Source organism: Opisthocomus hoazin, chromosome 25, assembly GCF_030867145.1.
Source record: "Opisthocomus hoazin isolate bOpiHoa1 chromosome 25, bOpiHoa1.hap1, whole genome shotgun sequence".
Taxonomy (NCBI): Eukaryota; Metazoa; Chordata; class Aves; order Opisthocomiformes; family Opisthocomidae; genus Opisthocomus; species Opisthocomus hoazin.
Genome location: NC_134438.1, coordinates 4,790,758 through 4,811,435, shown reverse-complemented (window position 1 = coordinate 4,811,435; position 20,678 = coordinate 4,790,758). Strand labels below are relative to the sequence as shown.

General features: G+C 54.3%; 1 protein-coding gene across 4 annotated transcripts in view; it reads left to right on the top strand.

The window, feature by feature from the left end:
* The window catches only part of PPP1R12B (protein phosphatase 1 regulatory subunit 12B), a 129,467-nt gene extending 109,577 nt beyond the window's left edge, over window positions 1-19,890 (top strand). For 2 of the 4 annotated variants that reach the window (XM_075443304.1, XM_075443306.1), the window contains 7 exons: window positions 2,604-2,620; window positions 3,113-3,260; window positions 4,446-4,550; window positions 4,817-4,870; window positions 6,656-6,706; window positions 11,936-12,116; window positions 16,589-16,673. In XM_075443304.1, the coding sequence (XP_075299419.1) occupies window positions 2,604-2,620; window positions 3,113-3,260; window positions 4,446-4,550; window positions 4,817-4,870; window positions 6,656-6,706; window positions 11,936-12,070 (510 nt within the window). In that variant the 3' untranslated portion in view covers window positions 12,071-12,116; window positions 16,589-16,673. Of the gene's footprint in view, window positions 1-2,603; window positions 2,621-3,112; window positions 3,261-4,445; window positions 4,551-4,816; window positions 4,871-6,655; window positions 6,707-11,935; window positions 12,117-16,588 lie in introns of all 4 variants that reach the window. The other 2 variants (XM_075443305.1, XM_075443307.1) reach the window with 1 other exon arrangement.
* The last annotated feature ends 788 nt before the right edge of the window (window positions 19,891-20,678 follow it).

The following is a 20,678-nucleotide window of genomic DNA, read 5'->3' as shown; positions in this document are numbered from 1 at the left end:
CCGTTCCCAGCAGCTGTGTTTAAAGTGATTCCTTGCTTATCCCCCCATTCCTTTGCAGAAGCGCACCCCTGCTCTCTCTGCCTGTGGAAATTATTCGTTTCTTTGGAGGAAAAAAAGACAAAAATGATTTTTCCCTCCTGCTGCAAGCGCGCAGACTGGCTTGGGGACCTGCTCAGCTTTTATTGCTTGATTCCCGCGCTGCCGTGCCCAGCTGCCTGCGGACCGGCTCAGTGCTGTTCAAATACATCAGCGGGTGCATTTGTTGAAATAAATGCAAGCTCGATACGGGGTGGATTACTTGCCTAGCCGTTTGTCATCGAAAGAAAAGTCATCACTGAAGAGGATTAGCACAAAGTGGACAAAGAACTTTCTCCAAGAGGCTTGTTAATCGCTTCCGAATTCCCCTCTCCCGCTCAGTAGGGGAGGTTGGGTCATTGGGCCAAAATTAAAAGGGAGCTGTCGGGCAGCTGAGGGTTTGAAGAGACAAACGTCGGCAGCTCAGCGAACAAAAGCCCGTGGAGACAACAGCCGGCGTGTTTGCGGCTGAAAAGGGGAAATCTTTCTAAAGATAGCCCCGCGCCAGAGGCCAGCCGTGCGGAAACTGCTGCCCAGCTTGCTGGCCTTCAGCTTCCTCCGGAGAGCGGCCCGAGCCCGGCCGTTTGCAGAAGCAGGCAGATGTCCTCTGACAACGGCGCCTGGCCCCGTGAAAAGCTTCCGGACAGCATCCAGCATCGCTTGTGGAAGCGCAGCGGGGCTTAGCTGTGGTGGGAAGCCCTCTGCTGTCTCCCTTGCCTGGTTTCTTAGCTGTAGGATGCAAAGAAGGCACTTGGTGCGTGGAGAGGGGGTTGGAGAAGGTAAAATAATATGGGGCTGGACCCACCGCCATGGCTCGGGACCCATGCCAGCGCCGGGACGGGCTCCTGCAGCTTTGGTGACCGTCTGTATGGCGTGGGGCTGGCACCCGGACCTGCCCCGAGAGCCTGGCCCTGCAGGCACAGGTCTAGGGAGAACACACCAGTTAATGGCAGGGTTTCCTCCTCCTGTTGATTTTTGCCCTTAGCAGCTTTAGCTGAACGTGTTGTCCAGCCACGAGGCTCCAGATGTGCCGTGATGCTGCAGTTTGTTTCTTCTGTGCTGGTGAAATCTCTGCATCTCCCGTCAGGGCTGCGCTGCGGAGCAGGGGTTGCAGGTCCCTTGAGTCAGGATTCAAGGTGAGGGTGACGTCAGGGCAGGATGAATTAATAACGTGATAACTGGGTATAGGTGATACGCAGCCGGGTCCCTGCGTGCTGGCTTTGAGCAGAGGGCAGGACTGCAGGCAGGCTGGGCCCAGGCCATGCTGTGCTGGGGCTTGCCCCTGGGGTCCTCTGGCTTTGAGCGGAGAGGCTGCAGGGTCGCGTCTCTACCCTCCTGCTCCATGGGGTGACTTCATGTAGCTGCCCGTGGTGTGTGCTCCCGGATACCTGCCCGGTAATGGGAGGCATCGTCTGGGTGCCAGGCAGAGGAGCGGGAGGCCTGAAGTCTTCGGGCCCCGGGGTGCCGGGTGGGCAGCAAACCTGCGCCCCAGCCAGGCGCTGAGCACTGGAGTTAGCTGCGCGTCTGGGCAGCGCAGACACCAACACAGGCGCGTCTGGGTGCGAAGAGCCCGGCCGCTCGCCTGCTCGGTGGTGCCTGCCTTCCGCTGACTCTGGCACTGATGAAAAGGATCGAGGGGAAGAACTGGCAGTGCCTGCAGGTGGTTCGCGCTCGGCCAGAGAAAGGGCGCTGCTAACAAAGCTAGCAGGGGAGCATCGGGCTCAATTTCCAGTTCAAGGGACTGAAAAAGAGTTGGGCCGCACCTTGAATTTGGGTAAATGTCTGGCAGACAAGGAGCAGCCTTGCGGGGCGGGCGGTGGCGGGTCGGTGCCGTGTCTCCTGCCGGACACCTCTGCCCTTGCCGCTGGGCGCCTGCAGCCAGGGGTGATTCGGATGTTGATGGGGAAAGAAGAACCAAAGACGTGCTTCAGCCAACGTGTCCACCCTTTTGGCTGGTGTAAGGCTCCTCTCCCTTCCCCGCGCAGCTTCTGCAGCGTGTCATCTTGCTGTGGAGAAGCTTTTCTTCGTGGGGGAGGTACTTGCACATGGAGAAGGAGTCCTGCTGGTGTTTTCCTGAAGTCCAACACCGCTACGCAGCGAGCTCTGCATATCACGGGCCGTTCATCCCTCTCACCTGCATCACACATAGGACAGTGATCAAAGTCAGGAAGAAGAAGTTGATTGAAAAAGGGAGACAATAGATTAGTTGTGGTTCAGAGGAATGGATTTCAGTGCTGGAAGCCAGGATTTGAAGAATGAGGTTCAGCAGTTTTTAGGTCAGCAAAAGAAATGAAATCTGAAATGCTTCAGAGAAGCTGAAGCAGTTGAAAAGATTCAGGCGGGGATCGGTGATTCCCGGTTTGGGCACGGGAAGTAACGCTGTTGAGCTTGCTGTGAGCTGGGTGCTGGTGTCAGAGGTACCAGAGGTCGGAACTGGCTGCTGCGCGGTAGCTCTGCAGTTCTTGAATCAAACCTTTAATTTTCCACATTATTAATTCCTGTTTTCTTTCTTTTTTTTTTTCCTTCAGCATGAAAGACTTTCCAGGTAAGAATTTTATTTTTTGGAGTTTTTTCTACTTAATATTTATTGACCGCAAATTTTTTTTATGGCTTTGGGGATTCCCTGTGCTTCAAGTCACCAGCGTAAGCTGAAGCTGGTACTGGCCATTTGGTTGTCACCGTAGCCCAACTGTTGGGCCAGTTTGCTTTCATCCTTTGCTCCCCAAATGGTTTAACAGCTACCCTGCAGAGGATAAAAACCCCTCTGAGCCTATTCCCACCATGAAGGTGAGAGGTTCCTGGGAAATTACTGCCCATGTGGGGTTTGGGCTGATACCCACTGTATTTTTTCTGTTTTTGAAAATGGTGGTGGCTGCCTGGCCTGCAGCAACCATGCCTTGCTGTGGGGCGGAGGGTGCCCTCGGCCATCCCTGCTCAGCCGGGTCTGCCACGGCCTCGAGTCCCAGCCGGTCGCGCTCCCACTGCCTGTCCCGAAGCACCAGCAGCTCCACGGTGCTAGATCTCCATCGCGTTCTAGGTTGGAAGCAGCTACGAACCCTGCCGCCAGTGACTCCTCGTACAGTGACCGTGCCTCCAGCCGCTCCAGTGCCTACGCCCGGAGGGAGAACCGGTTAGCCGCCCTCAGCAGCAGACCAGAAGAGGAGACTAACAGGGACTACAAAAAAGTAGGATTTTTTAAATGTATTATTGTCACTGCACGCAGCTTAGAAGCTGCCTGTTGCTGGAGAAACCTGCACTGAGAGTCTTTGGAAAGAAAAAGTTTATTTTCGTTTTCTCTGTTTCCATTGCTTTTGGAAGTCACCCCAGCCGTTTTCAAATGCATCAGCCCTTCAGAGGGTCGAAAAAGGACAAGGGGTGAGAGGACAGCATGCAGACTCGGATATCTGGGGGAGGTGGAGTGAGGAGTCACAGAATCACAGAATCACAGAATAGTAGGGGTTGGAAGGGACCTCTGTGGGTCATCTAGTCCAACCCCCCTGCCGAAGCAGGGTCACCTACAGCAGGCTGCACAGGACCTTGTCCAGGCGGGTCTGGAATATCTCCAGAGAAGGAGTTGGGCTGGAGAAGTGCTGGGAGGAATGTGAAAGGAGCGAGAAAAGAAGCTATGGAGCACGCCTGCATGGCTCAGGCATGCATTACCCCACAGACTCATTTTTGCTGCTGTAACATCCCAGAATTGCTTTTTCTATGCTCTCTGAAACCTTCAAGGTAATCCTTGACAGGCAGTCATGTGGGCTGCCATGCACATCTGGTATCAATGCAAAGACCGTGTGAAAACTAAAGAGATGAAGGTGACCCTAATTCTGAAATGACTGCGATGCTGAACAGCCTCGCCCCATAAGCAGCACCCCGCTCTGCTTCACAAACGTCTCTGGCCAGAGAGGCAGGCAGTATGCCCAGTTTGTCCTCTTAGAGGGGTGGAAATTCTGCCTGTTTGAAGGAAGTGAAGGGAAAAAATCCATTTTGGAATGGCCTGAAATGGTGCTCCTTTCTCCTCCTCTTCAGACTAAAAGCGCACAAGAGCAGCCAGGGCGTGTTGTGTTGGGGAGCACGAGAGAATCCCAGGTTCAGATACGTCCAGCATCCATAACTTCGTGCTTTAGTACGCTCGGCGGTTTACCTAAATTAAAAACACCCTTTTTCTTTGCCTCTTGCCTGTGTTTAAACACCCTATAAAATTCAACAGCTGTTTTCATATTTCATATGAATTATGAAAATGCAAATAAAGCATCCAAAGTAGTTGTGTTTGCCCTTGTGATATCCTGAGGTGGGGGAGCGAAGCAGAACTGGGTCTGCGCGGCGGCCGAAGAGCCGCCTGGGTAACGGAGATCTTTGGTTTCACGTTTCAGTTGTATGAAAGCGCCCTGTCTGAAAATCAAAAGCTGAAGTCAAAACTGCAAGAAGCCCAGCTTGAGCTGGCCGACATCAAATCAAAGTTGGAAAAAGCATCCCAGGTAAGGCAAAAACCAGCTCCTAGAGTGGAGAAACGGAGCACTGGCCCGTGGCAAGCCAGTGCGTGTGCCAGCGTGGGAAAGGATTTAGCTCTTGGGAGGGAGGATGGTGTGGAGGAGATGGTTATTGTTCACAGAATTAAGTGTGAGTGGTTCTGTAAAGACTGCTGCTTCTCCAGCCAAGTGCATCTGTAGGCTATCTAGGCCTTTGTGCAGCATCCTGTGAATGCTTCTCAGTTTTAATAGCTTTCTATTTTTAATTTACATAGCAGAAACAAGAGAAAACTTCTGACCGGTCCAGCATGCTGGAGATGGAGAAAAGGGTATGTGTGTCTGCTTTCTTCTGAGGCGCAAGCTTTGCCTCGTGTTGCTCTGCAGGGCATAGTAATTTCTTGAAGGAAAGTGTTAATTAAAAGATAAGTTCTATTTTTGCCTTGTGGAACTGTGCACAGTGATAATTGTGTTCTGACTTTTTCAGTGTCTGAGAGTTTTCTGCTCTCTTTGCAGATCAGCTTAGTTCTGGTTTCTTTCTTTCGTTGAAGGGAGCTGAGACCAACAAATTGTATCGTATCGTGCTAAGAGACTGTTGGTCCATTATGCTTTCAGATGTTCTTGATCCTTATAAATAAAAGATAATAAAGACCTGGGGGGGGGAGGAACAAGGTGAAACACTAGCTGGCTGTCTGTCTTGTGATGACACTTGAAGTCTGAGTGTCTGAATGCTCCTTCCTCTCAGTTGACCTGTCAGATTCATTGCAGTAAGCTAAGCTGAACGGGCAGTGTCTGCCTAAATCTCTGCCGTAAGCGACCATAGCTTCGGTCAGCTCGGAAGGGCCGCGAGATCTGTAGTGCATCCCAGCAGAGTCGACCAGTTTAGGCAGGGCTTTGTCCCACCATTTCATGAAGACTTCTGAGTGTTGAGCTTCCACAGCTGCAGCTCCTTCTACCAGTTCGTAACTATTCTTATGGTGATTTATTTTTTTCCTTATATCTAGTCAGAACCTCCCCTGCTTCAGCTGATGGCCATGACGGCCCATCCTCCCCCCACCTACCTCAGTGGTTCATTAAAGCTGGAGCCTGGGTCCAGTTTCTCAGTAACGTCCACTTACACGTTGGAGGGTTGCCTGGAGCAGAGATTCCTCCTAAAGCATTTCATCTCCTGAATTTTTAGGAGCTTTGCTGGATGGTCGAACCATGTGTTTAAATTCAATTCCTACCATGAAAGCCCTGAATTGTTTATGTGTGAGCACTTCCCAGGAACTGCCAGATATAGCCCAGAGGAGGGGGTGTTCGGGATCCCGCTTTGGACAGGGTTCGGCAGAGCGCGTCATTCCTCCGTACCGGCGTGTGACAGACCTGCCGGCGCCGGGCTCTGGCTGTTGAAGTTACCAAGGTTGCTGAGGCTGAGCTGATGCCGTGTAAGCTCAGCTGAGCACCTCAGAGAGCGTAAAGCCTGTTCCTGGCCCATGCTTGCCGTTGCTCAGCACGCTTTGCTGGGGCAGTTGGAGCCCTCCCATGTTGAAAAAGTCATTGCTGGGGTCCAGGTCCCTCCCTCTCGGCAGGGGCTCTGGCTGTCCACTGCGGGCACCACCAGGCAGAGCCCACCTGTGTCATCATCAGTTTCCAAAATATACTGACAGCAGTCAGCTTTACACCTTTGAAGCCCTAAATTGATCTGGGAGAAGCAAGATTTCCAGGCACCTCTCCCTGTTCACGGTTTCCTCTTTGACAGGCTTGGTGGGTTTTCTGGTTGCCTCCATTAGTGGGGTGCAGTTAAATCCACGGCTTCACCTACAGAGCTCAAAATCACGTTATGTCAGAAAGTCCTGAAAACTGGGATCACTGAGAGTCGGGGGATGGTTTCATTGACAGGGTATGAAGGGAGCTCAGGATCTGATGAAATGGGCCCAGCGCGTATCAGCTGCTGGTTTACCAGCTGCCCTGTCCCATCTGATCAGCTCCTGGTTGTAACCTGTGCGTGGCTTTGAGATGCTTTTCAGTGAATGCTCCCGCAGAAATACAATACTCTTATTTGTCTTAAAAAGGAAATGTCTTGTAAGTTTTTCTTCTAAATCCTGACCATCTTCGTTATGAATCCTTGTAAACAGGAGAAGCGAGCCCTGGAGCGGAAGCTCTCAGAAATGGAAGAGGAGATGAAGGTAGGAAATAATCTATTCACTCTTCTAGTCCGTTTTTTATGCTTCGTATTAATGTCTTTTGGGATGGTCGCCCAGGAGTAGGATATTCAAGGTGTACGTGGGAAGGGACTCGTGTTCCCTCTGAGCGTGTTCCTTGATGCAGTCAGAGCTTACTTTACTGGCCATATTCTCCGAACATGAAATACTAATAAAACTGTCCTGTTATCATTCATCTGATTGCACCAGATGTTTAATTTGTGATGCTGTTTGATCTGGGAATTGTGAAAGCTGTTCTCCTCAAGTGCTTTCCAAAACTAACCTTCTGTGGCATCGGTGAGTTGCAGTGTGCTGATCCTCTGTGCTCCGAGTAGTCTGCAGCCCAAGCTAAGCCGCTGTCGTTCTCTCCAGACGGGTAAGAAGACAAAGCTGGCTTTTGAGATCACGCACACTGGCCAGGAAAAAACACAGAGTGGTTGTATTTCTGTACTCCCTTCCTAACGCATGGTACGGGAAGGCCGTGTCAGTAAGTCAGCCTGGAATAGATTGCAGCAAAGAGGAATTTGCTTCCCGATGAAATGTGCAGCATGGCTTACTGTCACGAGACGTCCGCCACCGACTGCTCCCTCGCGTTCTCGCTCTCGCGGCGTTGCTGCGAAGGATGGTTCTCCTCCTGCCGTGGCTTGGATGCCCTGCGAGCAGGGGCTGGCGGGGAGCACTGCAGAGCAGGAGGCAGTGTGTTTTGCTGCCTAAGTACACGTAAAATTCGCACTGAGTTTGCAGCATTATGTGCTGTAGCTTAATGCTCGTATTCACAGATGGCCCCTTTGCTCTGTGCCCTGCGCTTCCATTCCCTTTGAGCATGACCCAGGGGGGACCAAGCTACTGTAAGAAGGAAGGACTCCGAGCTGAGAGCTGTGAGCTCTCCCGGCACGGTGCACTGATGGGAACAATTTCCTTCCACCTTGGAGGAGATTCCAACTTTATATTTCTATTTGAAGCTTCATTATTTACCAAGCATACATCTTTGAAAGGACCCATTGGCTGGTGCTGCATCTTCTACTGCATCAAGTCTCAGAATGGTTTGGTGAAGTCTTACTGTGAAGGCTCCCTTGTTCTCTCACAGAGGAGAAAATAAGTGTGGATGCCCTAGCCAGAAGGGGAAGGAGAAACAACTGAACATGCCTAAACTCCAAATTCTTTGTTCACTGAACAGCTAGCAACCTTTACCTCCCCAGAGACCTTCCTGTAATTACAGAAATACGGCCTTCAAGAACAAATGCAGACAGCAGCAGTCTGTGTTGTTTCTTCAGCTAAGCCGATTGTTCTGCAGACCAGCTCAGTCCGTGGAGTAAAAAGACAAATTGGTGTCCTCTAGTGGCCTATCAGTTTTGAAACATTTATATTGGTTTGGAAAGCAATTAATGAAAGAAGGTGCCTGCGGGAACGGCTGGACACAGCCAAAGCACCCCTGGTTCAGGTAGACTGGAGCTGCAGACTGGTGGAAGCCAAGATGGTGCAAAAGGAGACGCCCTGCTAGAAGTTTGACAAGTTCTTATATTGCCCAAGGAGACGGGCTGGAGACGTGAGCTGCAGGAGCCTGTGCTCCAGCTGAGAACGAGCTGTCAGGTCCACAGGAGTCGTCCTTACTCTTTGCTCTCTGCTGTGTTCTTGCTGCCTCGAACAACCAAAGTGGCCTTTTGTTAGTAGTATAAATAGACATGAAATTTGAAAATGTCTCTTCTAACGTGCTACCACATTTCCACGAGTTTTCTGCAAAAACTCCAGCATGTGGTGACTACCTGAGTGCACTGTGAGATGTCTTTTTTGACAGCCACTCAGTAAAAAGGAGTATAAAATCTCAGAAGATAAAAGCACCAAGCTGGGCATGTCCAGAGGGAAAGCAGACTTTCATGTCCACTCTCATGGTGCCTGAAAGCGGGAGAGTCAGCCCGGCTGTGTGTACCTGGAATGAGATAACCTCTGCGCAGCATCTGAGTTAATCCCTACTGTGGAAGCTGAGCCAGGAGAACAAATCTGTTCATTCTGGTTAGACTTTCCGTCCTGCTTCTCGCGCTCGCCGAGTGGCTGTCGAGCAGAATCGGAAGGAGTGAGCGACTTGAGCGAATCCACCAGTTCCCTTGAACGTGGAGAGCAGCAAGGGGAGACATCCAAACCCGCCAGGTTATTAGGTCTCAGGTAGCACTGTGGGTTTGGGGATTCTTCATGCTGGTCTTTGAACTGACCCAGGCCGGCATGGCTCAGAGCCAGCTTTTTGATCCTGCGGTGTCTGTGTCCCGTTCTGTGCATCAGGGGGCCGTGGCCAGGGCTCTCCTCTGCTTGCAGCTGGCTGCTCAGGAAGAGGAGGCACAGCAGCGGTCACGGGATGGTCCTGGGTTTCTGTGAGAGAAATGCTTTGTACTTCAGGCTGTGCTTGAGGTAATGAGCTTTGTTCCTTTCATGAGTTTAACGCCTGCTAACGAAGCAATCAAGAAATGGAGAGGAGTGGGACAAAATCAGTGATCTCAAAGAAGCCTTTGGTGCCGGAGCTGCTCCTGCAGAGCTGCTCTTGCGAAGGTGACAGAGCAGTACCAGCATTTTCCTCAGTGACTGCAGAATTTGACTGGTGATACAGCAACTTGGCAGAGGAAGGAGAAAGAAAATTAGCATTTGCACTGAACTGAATTCGATGCCAAGTGCCTGAGGTCCCAACTTAACACAGCAATTTTTCTTGAAGGTCGTAGAAGCTTCTTTATTCCGTAGCAGCACTGCACCTCCTGGCTTTGTACATTGTGCATGCTCTGGGCGTTTTTATTTCCCCTAGTGTTGCAGGCACAGAATCCTTTAATTGAAGGCAGGTACAGCTGAGCTGAGAAACCTGCTTTCGGTGAGCCAAGTATCAAGCAGAGTGATAAGCAATCACAGCAGTATCGTCCAGATTCTGGTCTTCGCCCTTGGCTTCAGTCCCAGCTTCCCGGCCTTTGCTGGGTTTCTTGGATAAGCAGAAGGCTCTCCTACCTGCAGCACACACACATTTTTACATAAGTGATCCTTCTTATCGTCTGTGGCAGCGTGCTGAAGCTGAGATGCATCTGATCGTGCCGTGCTAAGGTTTCGTGCTATATTGGTATGGAAGAATGAAGGTGATCTCCAAAGCGATGATGATCCTGTCCATCCCGTGTAGCATGCGACCCCACTTTACATATGTTTGATGTTTTGTGCCAGCCAGATGCTGTGTTCACTGTGATAAAACAGAGGACGTTTATTATCCATGATACCACCAAAAGAAACGGCTCTTCCAGGATGAACCCAGCAGCTCCAGGGTGGGATTTATCACAGGACAGACGTCCTGTTGTCCATCTGTGTCGTCACCGAGCGCAGGGCCCGCTGGCACGGCTCGGGCAGTTTAAGTGGTGGATGGATGGCTGAGACTTCGTGAGAGGGGACCTCGCTGCCGAGATGTCCCTGAAGCTCTCCGGCAGTTTGTTGGCCGTAGCTCTGTCTCAGGACCTGTTGGTTTATCCAGTGTCTGATTGCGTTGGCGTAGCCCAAGGAGCAGGAGGTGCTTTGTCAGTCTGATGCCCTCGGGGGGCTCAGACCCCATCCTTTGCTGGCCTCCTGCACTCACCTGCCTTGCTGCCGTTGGTTTTGCAAGGCTTTTGGATGAGGTATCTTGGTTCCTTAATGGGGAGCGGAGGTAGTGCTTTGGGGTACCTAAGAATCGAGCTGATGGGGGCTACGTGGAGGACTTCTGTTCTGTACAGGGATGAGCCCTTGGACAAAATGTCCTGGGGTGCAGCAGGTTCCTTGCCAGCTCCACGTCACACAAGCTGGGGGAAGTTCATGCAAGTTCTTTGTATCACAGCAGATTTGCCCGTCCTGCTTCTGGTTAAGGACAGACAGTGACCTCCCTTTGCGTGCTTTCTGCTGATTCAATGGCAGAAAGGAATCCCCTTCCCAGTAGACCCTTCCCTTCGTCTCCTCCCTGCTGTCCCAAGCACACGAGCAAGGGGATGCAGGGAAGAGCACGCTGGGTTGCGAGCGGCAGGACAGAAGTTGCTGTGGTTCTGGGCTGGGATTTTTTCACTTGAACTTCAAACTGCTCTTCTTCCCTTTGCCCAGTGTCTGTGCTCCCTCCTCAGTGGTGAGGGTTTCTCGTTCACGTGGCCCCGCTGCCCGACGAGGGACGGGACGCTGCTCAGAAAGCAGCTCTGCAGCCCTCAGCATGCCCTGGCACCCGCGCTTGGTGTAAATGCCCAGCATACGGTTTCGCTTTAGCATCGTCCTCGTAGAAACGGTGATGTCTGCATGGCTTTTACCGTTTTGCCTTCCTCATTCCTTTTATGTTCTGTGTCTTGCCATTGCCGCGATAGCTGTGCTAGCCCCAGCTTTGGGGCTTGATGTCTACACCGTCCTGTGCCCACTCGTTTCTTTTGTAACCAAGAATGCCATGTTCTCACATGCCTCCCGTGCCAGATGCTGTCACTCAAACTCCTGTAGCTAAAGTGAGCGGTGTAAGGTCCTGGCTTTTCGCCTCTGGAAATCAGGGATAAATTGAGCTCCGTGACAACGAGTTGAATCTGGGCAGGGATGAAACGCCCACACACGCTGCAGACCTTTCGGCAGGACCGAAGCCTGAGCAGACCCAAGAGCCGTGATGCAGGTGCCGCAGGGACGAGAGCTGCGAGCAGGCAGGGGCCGTGGCTCGGTGCTCTGCCGTAGGGTGCTTCAGTCTGTGCCTTGTAAAATCTCCCACAAAGCTCTGTTCACAGTTTGCCACACAAAACCACTTCAGCTTTTAGAGACATGCGAAGAAAAGGAGTTTTAAAGAAATTCTCGCTTGCCAGCAGTGCTTTAAAAGCCCGCGTAGGTGGTAAGTCAATGGTGATAGTTCTCCTAGGAGTTCCTAGTCCAGGGGCTGTGTGCTGCTGGGGCTCACTGTCTGCGTAAACTAGAATATAACCTGCAGGAGACCGTCCGGCTTTGTGATGGGAAATCCCTTTATTTGACCTTTGTAAAGGTTTTGGGGGGCCCTGAAGAAAGAGATGGTTCCCAGAGCATCCCCAGCGTGTTGTAAGGCTTTCCTCGTACGCATCTGAGCTGCTGCCCATCCAGCACTCACTGCTACTAATTTTTCTTTTATTCTCTTTTATTCTTTTACTGCTTGTGGACTAAATTCACGTTTCTGTGCCCTTTTGTCTTCGTGGTGTGTTTTCTCTGTATTTTTCTATCCACTCCTCTCACTCTCTGCAGAATCTCCACCAGCTCAAACAGATTCACACTCTGAGGCAGATGAATGAGCAACTGCTGGCTGAAAACAGGGCTCTGACCCGGGTCGTAGCCAGACTTTCTCTGCCTGCCAAGCCCTCCGAATCAGAGGAGCTGTAGCTGCTTTCCCTCCGGCTCATCTCGCCTCCCTCTTCCACTCTTCCAGGCAGGTCTCCGCTCCCTTGGCCGGGCTGTTCCCCCCTCGCCTCGTTGCTCCCGAGGGTGTCTGGGGAAGCTTGTGGCTCCACAGCAGCATGTGGCAAAGGGTCCTCCGAAAGCCGAAAGCATGGCTGCCCGGCTGAAGGCTCTGCTGGGTCCTGCTGACTTCCGCTCCGCTTGGCAGATGATGCTGACCTCGCCGTTTTACTAACCGACCGCAACGGGGGGGTTGCCTTGGCCCTTGTCCCCTGGGAGAGAAACGGGAGGACGTGCTCCCCGCCTCGCCGCGAGGGCCTGGGGCTGGGGGGAAGGCACCGAGGTGGCTCCCGAGGAGGATGGGTCAGCTGCTTCCCCGTGGCTGAACGCTGGCAGACGGCTTGGGGGGGCTTGTCAGGGCCAGCAGCCCCTTCCCCGTTGCCTTACCTCGAAATAGGGGGTCTATGCTATGTGCCTGCTCGTAATATAATCCTTTTTGAATTGGATTTAATTCAGTGAGAAGATGGCACCCAGCAAAAAAGATTATCCAAAGTCAGAACGAACAATCTAATAAATTTCTAAGGATGTTACGAGAAGTGCCCATTTTAGACAGGAAGGTGATTTTTAGAACCCCTGCAGGTGGGTAGTCCTCCACAGGTTTTCCTGGTCGCTTGGGCAAAGAGAACAAGCTCCCTCCCTCATTGCAGAGAGTCTGAGCTCCGTTTTCGAGTCTGGATTCGCCGGCTGCAGCGTCCCTCTGCCTGCTGCCGTCTGGCTACACGGCGGGCGAGGCGGGCGGAGGCCGGCCAGACGCGCTTGCTTTTTTCATCCTCTGTTTTAAATTCAGTGCAGAGCAATTAGTGTTTGAAATCCAAGGACGGTCCTTCTGTGAGCTTTGCCCTCGCGCCTCACGCAGTTAAATTACATCCTTCTTGCTACTTCATTGGTTCGGTGCTGAAATAAAGCTGTGAATGCTGCTTTCTCAGGGCCCTGCCTGTCCTTTCAGGTTAGTAGGGATATCGAGGTCCCTTCAGACGTAGCTATTTTTTTAAAAAAAGGAAGAAGCAGTGTGCTCTTGTGGGCTGGAAGTGGCACTAAGGTATAACAAAATCTATTCTTAGCACACAAATTATATCAAGGATGATTAACCGTAGCAATGAACTAACCAAGGGGAATTGTGGCTTCCCCTGCCCGGGACCACGCGTGTATCACCGGGGCCGAGGGGGAGCGTGGTTCGTGGCCTGAATTGTGCAGATGGTCGGATGAAATGATCTCACCATCTTTCTGGGTTTTATCTGCAAAAGCTTTCCCGAACCTCTCACTGACTCACTCCTTCTCACGAGCGTTGGGTTTGTCGTTCTCCGTCCCAACGTGCTTTGAGAGCTGAGGGGGAAAACTGAGCAAAACTATTGCCAGACCCGGAGAAATGATGTTTCACAAACTGTAAGTCACTGGTCTCTCTTCTTCTGGGAAATATTCACATTATGGCCTCCCCCCTGCTAACCCCCGTCTGCTCTGAGGTGCCTTGACTCTCATGCCGGCTGGCTGAGCCGCGGGTGGACTGATCCTGCCCAGCTTGCTCACAGGTTTCAGTTCACTGCTGGCGTCCGAGCTGGAGAAGAGCCGCGTGTCTGCAGGCTCCGTGGGTTTTTCTCCAACTATTTTAGTAGGTCTAACAGAGGATGCTGCTGGTACCTGTAAATCTTGTCTCACCGGTGTCTGTAGACATCACAGCTATACGGTAATGTCACTGTGACAGATTTACCACACTCTTGGAGCAGTGGTGCTTTTCAAAGAGGCTCATTTTCCCAAATCCACATCCTTTTCTGAAGTGCCACCTCCTCCGGTGTCACAGGTAACACACGGGCCAGCTCCTAGCCCAAAACCCACTGACACCGACGCCGCATCGTGGTCAGCTTCGCCGTCCCCTGTGGGCTCTGCCGCGTCCCGTGTTACCACTGCCAATAAATCGTTTACAAAGCTTCGGTTTCCAGGCCCCTGCGTTACCAGCCTGCTCCACGTACAGTTTGTTGTACCGGACCTGAGGCTGCTTTGCGCTGGAGGGAGCAACGCCCTTGGCCGGGGAGGAGCTCACTGTTCTGAGGTGGATTTTTAGTTTTCAGAAAGCTCCACTGGAAACTGGTGGAGTGGGGTTACAGCCAGGAAGCTTTTCAAGCAGCACTTGCTGTAAATGTACTCGCGCTCCTCCTGTTCGAGCAGATCACCAAAGCTGCCTGAAGCACGTGTGCAAGGCAGAGCCGCCGTCAGAGCTTCCAGGAGGCTGCAGAACCGTGATGCTCGCTCTCTGACGTTGCTTCTGGGACCCTGTGCTGGGTTATCTCTACCAAAGCAAGCGGCAGAACCTCGTATCGCTGCCTTGTTGCGGCGATGGGCACAGTCAGGACGGCGAGGCCGCCCCCCGCAGTGATGGGGGGAGGCCAGGGACTGTCCCGTCTGCAGACCCCCGTAGCCGGCTGAAGTGTCGCAGTGCGCTGGGCAGCACCGTGCTGCGTGGTGGGTGTTGGGTGGGGCTGGGGAGGAGACGCAGGAGTGCGGAGGAGACAGCAAGTGCTGTCCCTGTTCCTCGGCTCCTGAGGTCCTGTGGTGATGGGCGATGCCTCTCGTTTGGCCGTGAGGAATCGCGTAAGGAGTCGTGACTGCTGTTGTGGCGACAGCCCTGTCGTGGAGACGTGCCTGTCGCACCACCACGGCGTCCAGTGAGACTTCGAAGCATCGCTGGCTGAACCTGCAGCCAGCCCATCACGTAGCTTTGCCCTTTCCCCAATACCGCACCATACTGTGCTTCCACAGAATCACAGAATCATTAAGGTTGGAAAAGACCCCTAAGATCTTCAAGTCCAACCGTCACCCCAACCCCACCCTGCCTGCTAAACCATGTCCTGAAGTGCCACATCTACATGTTTTTTGAACCCCTCCAGGGATGGGGACTCCCCCACTGCCCTGGGCAGCCTGGTCCAATGCCTGACCACTCTTTCAGGAAATAAATTTTTCCTGATATCCAACCTAAACCTCCACTGACGCAACTTGAGGCCATTGCCTCTCGGTCCTGTCCCTGGTTAGTTGGGAGAAGAGGCCAACACCCACCTCACTACACCCTCTTTCAGGCAGTTGTAGAGAGCAAGAAGGTCTCCCCTCAGCCTCCTCTTCTCCAGACTGAGCAGCCCCAGCTCCCTGAGCCGCTCCCCATCAGACTTGTTCTCCAGCCCCCTCCCCAGCCTCGCTGCCCTTCTCTGGACACGCTCCAGCCCCTCAATGTCCTTCTTGTAGCGAGGAACCCAAAGCTGAACACAGTACTCAAGGTGCGGCCTCACCAGTGCCCTCCTCTCCCTCATGCCAAGCCTCCCATCCAGAGCATCCAGCGCCCACGGGGACGGGGTTGGCAGCGGTGGGGCCGGGCATGGCTTGGCCTGGCTGGGAAAGGAGGGAGCTGGTGTCTGAGCAGGACGGGCAGGAGGTTGTGGTCAGAGCTGAAGCTCCAGCTTAGGAGGAAGGAGAAGGTTTTGTGGGGATTCTGAGTTTGTGGAATTCGCCCAAGATCCACCGTGGCTGAGAGAAGTCGTCGCTGAGCTCACACCAGTGCCGCTCGTGCCTGCGTGTGACCCCGCTCCGCCGTGGCTCGTCCCGCGGGCTCTGGGGCTGGTCGCCCTCAGGGCCGGGCACTCGTGGCACGAGGGGCACCTCCTGTGTCACCCCGGGGCGGGCCACCCGCCTGCGGGGTGGGGAGCAAGGGGGTCCGAGGGGTTTGACCGACGAGAGGTGCCGGAAAGGTCTCGTCGAAGCTGTTTGTGCCTCTGTCTCCGACTAAAAGCGCTCTGGCTTTTGTCTGCGTTGCAGCCCCTGGCTGAGCTCCGGCGTTGCCACCGGGCACCGCGGAGGTGCCCCCGGTGTCGGTAGGCGCGCGGTCCTCTGGCCGTGGCACCGCGTTTGCATTCACCGTCTGTGAGATCCCGGAGAGATCTGGGTTTGTTCTGAAGAGGCTTTGCAAGCCAGGCTTGGTCCAGTCCTGAGTGAGAATTTCAGACCTTTGTTTTCTCCTCCAGTCCTGGCACAATGGAAAAAACAAATCAGAAAAAGCAGCTTTACAGTTTTTGTGCCAATCCCTCCTGAGCCTCTGGGAAGAGGTTTGGGATGAAACCGCTCAGAAATGGTTCCTGCCCTCCCAGCCTGGGCCTGACCTAGGCACCGCGGCATCGCTTCTCACCGCGGGCATCCCGGCTCGGGGCGCTCCCTGGCTCTTTGCTGTGCTCCCTCTCGACCCCTCCACGCCTGATGCCCAGTTTGTAAAAATCCCGGAGACGTTACGGAGGAATTACCGGCATTAGAAGTGCTCTGGGTGGAGGGTGTGCAGCGGGGAAAGCTCTGCACGCTGCTGCGGCACGCGAGGGGTGAGGAGGAGGGGAGGCGAGCACCCCGGGCGCGTCCCCGCTCGCCCAGCCGCCAGCGCCCGCCGCCCGTCCCACCTTGCCCCTTGTCTCTCTGCAGATTTTGACAGAGCTGAAGTCAGACAACCAGAGGCTGAAGGACGAGAACGGAGCCCTCATTCGTGTCATCAGCAAGCTCTCCAAATAGGAAGCCTGAGCGGAGGCGGGACGGAGAGGGGTGCCTACACGAGCTGCCAACCCCACCACCGAGCCCTACCCCCCTCGCTTCCTCCGGTCACGTACAGCAAGCGTTCTGCCATGGGATCAACCTCTCACACCTGCCTCGCCCTGCCCGTTGCTGTGCTTTCCCTGCCTGCCCTGATTTCCCCCACAACACACACCCCTGCCATTTTATTATTTTTAATTTAAGCATGTTGTGGTATCTCGGACATTTTATTCAAGGGAGAAGCGAAACGGGAGGACTGGGTTTGAGCTGCCAAAACGCCTTCTTCCAGAAGCCCGGTGTTTGGTGTCGGACTCCAGTCTGGAGTGGGCAGCTCCTGCTTTAAGAAGCGACGCCTGAAGAACTAATCCAGCCCAGCCAAGCCCTTTCCAGGTGGGAAATGTGAACGTGGGCTGAGGACGCACATCCCCCCCCCGAGATGGGGGACTCTGCCTAAAATGTGACGCTGTGAGTGCCACCAGGGCTGACTGCGGTAACAGGCTGACGAGAGCTGCCTTGCACAGACCCCTCCTTCGCCTCTCGCCCCAGCAGGCCGAGTCTTTTATTTGATAGAAGGTTTTGAACCTGTTCAGCAACATCAGTGCTGACTCTTGGCATCAGAACCCTGATCCCTCACCCTGCCTTTCCTCCGCAGCCTGGGTGGTTCCGTCTCCCGCTGTGTCCTCCCAGGGCTCCTGTCTCCGTAGTTAACAGCATCTGCTAATTGCATCTGGAGTCTTGCTCCTCCTGACGGGATACATCCCAGATACTTGCCAAGCTTTCTGAAGGACGAGCCTGAACCCCTAGAGATCCTCGGCTGCGTTCAGATGCACGTGAGCGTGAATCAGCTTGCAGCAGCCGTGCCCACAGCAGGAGCCAGCCTCCCTGTCCCAGCAGCCGTCAGGGACGTTGCCCTGCTGTCTTCGTGTCCTCAGAGCCCAGTGGGGTATTTTGGGTACCTTGCTTTGGTTTGCAGCGGGAGGCTGACCGAGGGAAAGGCAGCACTGGTTTGTAGAGCAAGGGAATGCCGGAGCCCAGCCCCAGCCACCCGTCTGCTGGCGGCGAGGCTGGAGGCAGCTCTGGGTGTCAAGGCGAGGGAGCGGGGAGCGGTGGCCGCTGGTCCTCCGCCTGCCTTGGAAAGGGTCGGGTGAGGGGCAGGGAGCTGCCCTTGGGCGTGCTGGGAGGAAAGTCTTTTAATCTGTCAAAAGCTTGCAATAAGCCTTGACCTTGAAGGAAACCTCAGAAAACCCCTCTTTAATGTTAGATGTACCCAGAACAGTTTGGAGTTGTTCTCGCTGTGGGCGGTCAGACGATGGCTCCTCTATGGGCTGTGTCACTGACGACGGCAGCAGTAACCTGTCCTCAGATCTGTTGAGCTTCCCCTGAACAGACTCCTCTGGAGCGATCCCTTCCCTCTCAGAGACTTCTCGCTGCCTCCACACCACTCCCCCGTCCCCATCGCTCCATCCCTGTCCTTTCAGCCCCTGTGCCCTGGGATTTCCCCGCTCCGCCCGGCTGAGAGTTCCCGTCCCATCGCTGAGCGCGGAGGTTGCCACAAGGAAGTTCTGCCGGCGTTCCCAGGCACCTCGCTGCGTGCCGGGCTGGTGGGACTCCCCGCTGTGAGAGAGAGATGAGATACTTGAGCAGAATTCTTGAGCTTGCTCAACAGAGTAAAATTTCTCTCTGTATCAGTCAGTCCTGGGATTTTTGGAACCTTTGGCTGGTTATTGCTTCAGAAAGCGTGTTTGTTTTCCTCTCCCTTGAGTTTTTTTCTTTGTTTTGATTTTTCCCCCCCCTAATCCTCCATTTTTTTCCCTTCCCCTCCCCGTCCTGCCTGTTCCCACCTCTCTAGCTCTTCGCAGAGCTGCTGGTTTTTCCCCAGGTGGCTCTAGACAGCGGTTCCTCTTCCGCTGCTCCTGAGCCAGCACGAGATGCTGGCTCTCCTGGGACACCCCAGGAGGCCCTTCCCCCGCTGCTGTGCTGGGGGAGGAAGAGACCCAAGCTGGCAGCAGCGTCAGGGTTTCTGCAGAGCCCTGCCTAAGCCGGGCATCCTTTTTATATTACTTTCTTTTAACCCTGCTATACTGAACAGCTCTAAGTCTTGAGATCCGGTCAATGCTTTCTCTGCCCGCCCTTCCCACTTGGTGCACTCTCCGTGTCAGTACTTCTGCACTTCTTGATGCTTTTTTCTCTCAGTGACCCACTCCTGGCTTCAGCCTTGGGCTCTCTCAGCTCTGGGCAGGAGTCCGGTCCCTTCTGTGCCAGGCAGGGAGGACACCGCTCACCCCCGGGGCTGCGGGGCCGCGGCCCGGCGTCCCAGGTCGTGCGTCCCAGCAGGACGAGGGGCGAGATTCCAGACTAGAGGTCCCGCTCTGCTCACCAGGCAGGTCCCTGGCAGCGTGAAGAAGCCTGGTGTCTGGTTTAGGGAGAGGGTTCAACCCAATCTGACAAATCCACCCTGCCCTGACGGTTTGCCCCTTCCTGCCGGGACACTCTCGGCGTTTCATCCCAAGGAGCAGCATGCCCAGGGTGCGGAAGGCCGAGTTCCTCTGCGGGGCACCTTGCAAAGCCAAACCTCTTCAGAGGAAGCGTCTGCGTAGCACTGGACTGCTCCCCTGAACCCCGACGCGAGGGCCCGCCGGCAGTTCGGCCTCGCCGAAGCTGGGCGGGTTTTGTGGTGACGCTGCAGTCGCAAACCGAGTTCTGGAGAAGGAGCCGGTTCGGTGTCGCCGGGTGCCGGACGCTGAGGAGGTGACGAGCAGGACACCGTGCTCTGCGCCTGGGACAGAGCGCAAAGCCAGCGGTGGTGGAACTGATCCCGATTTGAACCAGAGCGTTTGCCAGACGTGCTCTCCGCTGGAGAACACAAAGCTTTTTTTTCTAAGTGGTTGCTTGGGGTGAATTCATTTTTATTGCTTGGGGTGAACCCGCCTGCTGCGGCTGCGAGTTTGACGATGGCTCTTTGTAAATAAACTCCTTGGAGAAGCAGGACTAGCCTACGAGATGGGGAGAGAATGTATTTTTATGCAACCTTTGAGTGGCCTTTCAAACCCCGAGATGAATGATTTGTTTTACTGGTTGTTGTTATATAGTATTATAAGTATTCTGTGTTTGAAAGTTTGGGAATAATATTCACATCTATGATGCTTGTAAACACAACAGTATTTATAATGAATAAAATAAGAGTTGATAAAATAGAAGCTTTGACTTTGCTGCCGTCTTTCCGGAGCCTGGGAAGCTGCTGCAAGCCGTTTAGCCTAAAATGCCCCGTTTCTCCCCAAACCTCCCCAGCACCACAGCACCGATCGTCTGTAGCAGCAGGAACGCTCTGCAGCCCCGTACCCGCTGCCACCCTGACGCTGCCCGGGGTGCCCGCGGGGTCCGGCTCGGCCGAAGCACCCGCGGGAGCGCATCCCTGGAAGCCGCCGGCAGCGGGGCTCGGGCCAGGCTCCCTCCGTGACGCCGAGCTCCGTATCTGCTCCGCGCAGGAGCTTGGTCAGGACAAACCCACAGCACAGACACCAGCGCTGGGGCCGCGTCTCGGAGCCTTTGTCCCGAGGGAGGTTTCTAGAAAGCTCTGCGTGTGCCGGTCTCCGGGGGTGGTTGCTGCAGCTGGAGCCCTTTCCCTGGGTTTAGGGGGGTCCAGCACCTCTGCAGAGCAGGGCAGGGCCTAAACGGGAATTTATGGACCTGAACGTGAATTTATGGACCAAACTCTGTTGGGGGTGAAGAATTTGGTGGGGACCTTTGATGTCTTCCCCCCTGCACCCCGTGTCCAGGCCAGCCACGTTCAGCCGGGGCAGCAGGGCCTGGGGCTGTCTGGAGACATCCCCACCACTCGTGTGAGCACACTCGTGTTTCGGGGGGGACCAGGGGTTCCCCCTGCATCCCCCATCCCTCCATCCCCCCTGGGGTTCCCCCTGCATCCCCCATCCCTCCATCCCCCCTGGGGTTCCCCCGCACCCCCCATCCCTCCCTCGTCCCTGGG